General features: G+C 32.9%; 1 protein-coding gene across 1 annotated transcript; it reads right to left on the bottom strand.

The window, feature by feature from the left end:
- Positions 1-358: 358 nt before the first annotated feature.
- setmar (SET domain and mariner transposase fusion gene) lies at positions 359-3,867 on the bottom strand. The gene is given in 2 exon segments (NM_001113600.2): positions 359-1,166; positions 3,677-3,867. Coding segments are annotated over 2 exon segments (882 nt in total). The 5' UTR covers positions 3,773-3,867; the 3' UTR covers positions 359-380.
- Between the last annotated feature and the right edge of the window lie 283 nt (positions 3,868-4,150).

A 4,150-nucleotide genomic window follows, 5' to 3' on the forward strand; every position in this document is an offset into this window, starting at 1 on the left:
TATATTCGAGTCCTGATGCAGAGGTAACGTCCGCTTCTGATCGAGTCTGAAACGGGCCCGATTTCTGATCAAGTGATCAGATCTGGACATACCTATAAACTAGTGTGAAATAACCAAACTTTATTATAGTGTCACAAAATTTGTCAAACAATTACTAAATGTACTCCTATTTCTTTAATTGTTATATAATAAAATATAAAATAATATACATAATTACTGACTATTAATTTTACATGTCACTCCAGCAGAAATATTATTATAGAAAACTACCATTTATAATTACTATCAAGTAAAACCCACTAAAACATAATATTTTTTCTGTAGAGTAAAAAAAAATACAACAAGAAAAGACAGAGAGTTGACTTAAAACTAAACACTTTTTAATGAAGAATTGACATATCCAATGGCAAAAATCCTGAACAATTCGATGCCCCACAACGACAGACTTTCTTCTGAGGTATTTCCTCACCATCAGCTCCAACGTGAGTCTTTTCATCCAATTTGGCTGTTTCTGCACTGCTGTTTTGTCCACCTGAATAGTCAAAAGTCAGCTCTTCATAGCATTCAATATCCCGATTTGCGAATAGAGCGAGTCTGGGCAGCACAGAATGCACCCGGACGGGCAGCATGATCAGATTTGGCTGGCACGAGTGATTGATGAACCTCCCAACATTGCCTAAATTTACAGGGTCCACAAAAGTTTGGGTGACCCTGTCCAACCCTTTATGCTCCTGCACCGCGATAATATAATTCATATGAAGAGGAGTCTGAGAAAGCTGACGGCGACGGGCTTCATCAATCCCAATGACTTCCCCAGCATATTCACATACAAATCGGCCACAAGGAAGGCGCTCTAGAGCCTCCACCCCCAACCCTCTGTCGGCGGTGCTGAAAACACCCAGACGGACACACACCCCGTTTTGGACCACACGGGTTTGGCAGGACTCGCCGCAGGAGCAGAAAGCATTGCACTCGAATACTGGCCTGCTGTATGTGGCGTCCTGTGGATGTTGGTTCAGACAGGCTCTGCTGTCGTACGTCTGGCCAAATCTCAGGCAGGGGCAGCTTTCGGGAAAGCAGGACTGGACGCGACACGAGCAGCCAGGGAGAGTCACCGCATTCGGGTCAATGTCACAGCCGGGTCCTTGTACATTCTCTGGCACATACTGAAGGATTGGGTCGGATTAAAAACACTGATTTCATGCTGTTTATAGTTGCATACAATAACTTTAATATTTCTTATGTGCAGCTTGAAATACCGATATGTATAATTTAAAAAATCTATATAATTTATAAAAATAGAACAATAAAAACATATACAGTTGAAGTCAGAAATATTAGCCCCCCTGAATTATTACCCCAATTTCTGTTTAACGGAGAGCAGATTTTTTTCAACACATTTCTACATATAACAGTTTTAATAACTCATTTCTAAAAACTGATTTATTTTATCTTCGCCATGATGACATAAATAATATTTGACTAGATATTTTTCATGACACTTCTAAACAGCTTAAAGTGACATTTAAAGGCTTAACTAGGTTAAATAGGTTAACTAGGCAGGTTAGGGTAATTAATAATAACCATAATAACAAACCATAATGATTTATTATCCAAAAAATATCCAAAAAAATATAGCTTAAAGGGGCTAATAATTTTTACATTAAAATGTTTTCAAAAAAATTAAAAACTGCTTTTATCTAGCTGAAATAAAACAAATAAGACTTTCTCCAAAAGAAAAAATATTATCAGAGATACTGTAAAAATGCCCTTGCTCTGTTAAACATTGTTTTGGAGATATTTAAAAAAGAAAAAAAATCAATAATAATTTTGACTTCAACTATATATATATATATATATATATATAGTATAATATAGAATATTCAGGGTGTTCACAGGGTCTTAAAAAGTCTTAAAATGTCTTAAATTTCAAAAACAAAATTTTAGGCCTTAAAAAGTCTTAAATTCACTGAATTATTGTCTTGTAGGTCTTAAATCATTTTAAACGGGTTTTAATTTTTCTTTATGTAAGGCTACTCAATCGATCCAACACACATCCAATCACCAATGATACATTTCAATAAAGCTTTTAGCAAGAGTCTTTTTATAACTAATACTAAAACAGTCTGCTGTGCATATATTTGGTTTTATTGAAGTTTTTAAAGAGTTTGTTTTTAAAGTTATGTTGAAAAAAATAGTATGTACACAACTAGGCTCTGCTTGTTTTGACATGTGATTTTTACACGTCTTTTGATGGGGCAAGTAAATTTTTTTTCTGCTAAAACATCCCAAAAAATCTTTTACATTTAGCCCTATGTAAGTTTAAAATTTCATTCTTGATGGTACTAAAAATGTCTTAAAAAGTCTTAAAATTGATTGGACCAAACCGGCATAAACCCTGATATTATAATTTATTTTAAATTTAAATTTTATACCTTTAAAAAGGTTTTTGACATTTTTGCTGTCACTCTTAGACAACACAAATTTGTAACATCAGAAAAGTTACAAATATATTTATAATTTTTCTATTTTTTATCAACTTTATATATTTTATTATATTTATTTTAATAATGTTTATTATTATTATTAATAATTATTATTACTATCATTATCATTATTATTATTGTGGTTTATTGTGAACATTTAATTCCCTCTCTCAGCATGACCTCCTAAATTGTTGTGATTTTATGTCTTATTTATTCACTTTATTTATTAATAAATACAGTTAAAATTATTTTTGGTTAACATATCGTTTAAGGTTTAATTTCTGTTTAAAATCTGTTTCCAGAAGGTATTTAGTAAGCGACGTGCAAAATTTGCATATTTATCCAGCGTTTTGTTTTTTTGTTGATTTTATTTTTTGCCTGTTGGCAGTACTTAATTTATTATTGAATTATATATTTATTTACTGATAAAAATAGATTCCCAAAGCCCCCCTATATAAAAAACTCTAGACTCTAATACACCTTGAAGTTTCAAAAAGGAAATCTAAACATGACTTCATCCAATGTTTCAATTTTTGAGCTACAAATGTATGCAAATGGGTGCATATTTAATCACATAATGCCTCGTTTGGATGTTTAGACAAAGTTTTTAAAAAACTTGTAATAAAAAATGTTTGCAATTCTTAATTTAATCAATCATTAGGGGAAGTACGGTGATCACCATTGCAATTTTTAAGTTATTAAACTGAAGTGTCTTGCCATTAAGAGATAGTTCAACCAAAACTAAACATTTTGCCATCATTTACTCACCCTTAACTTGTAACAAACCTGTTTGAGTTTCTTTCACCCGATAACCATTAACTTCCAGAATATTTGTTTTTTATACTGAGTGTCAATTTCTACTGGTTACTAACATGCATCAGAATATCTTTTGTGTTTCACTGAAGAAAATAAAATCATGAAGCCCTTGAAACCACTTGAGGGTGAATGAATAGTGAGCAAAATTGTCATTTTTGGGTTAACTATCCCTTTAAGATTTACTTTAGAAATGAGTATGAAAGAACACGAAAGTGCTGCCATCAGGTGGTGGTGTGGCGGGACAAGTCATGCAATGTAATTCTTACTATTTTTTTTAAATCAACTTCAGGGTTTCTTGGGAGCATTTTACGACTACAAAATGACTAAAATGCCAATGTACTTGTAAATACTGTAACGAAAGAAGATGTGACTACCTGAAAATTGGAGAGAGCCTCTTTAGGGACACTGTTTTCGATCAAAACAGGAACATTCTCGAGTCCGCCGCTCAAATCCTGGCTGTAGGATCGCATTGTGTCTTTATGTCAATTTATGTATGATTATTTTGCGGGAGAGAACATTATTTACTTGCGGATTGTTTACAATATCGATGGGCACAAGCTTGAAAGAATCAAAAAGAGGCGGAAATGCTGCTTGCACTTGACAGTAATACAAAATAAAAGTCCAGTTCATGAGACCCGTTAGGTCAAAGATGTCCAAACGGTCCAAACCTTTGATTTGGCCCTCCATCCCATCTAAGAAGAGAGGGAAAGTTTAGGGGAGGGTTTTAGTTAATGGTTTTAATATCCATTGTCACTTCTAATTTAATGTAAGCCTTCATTTGTTAGTTTTATTTTCTAAGCTACAAAAAAAAAAAAGAAAGAAAGAAAAACTAACTTAAAATAAATGTT

This window comes from Danio rerio, chromosome 11 (assembly GCF_049306965.1).
Source record: "Danio rerio strain Tuebingen ecotype United States chromosome 11, GRCz12tu, whole genome shotgun sequence".
NCBI lineage: Eukaryota > Metazoa > Chordata > Actinopteri > Cypriniformes > Danionidae > Danio > Danio rerio.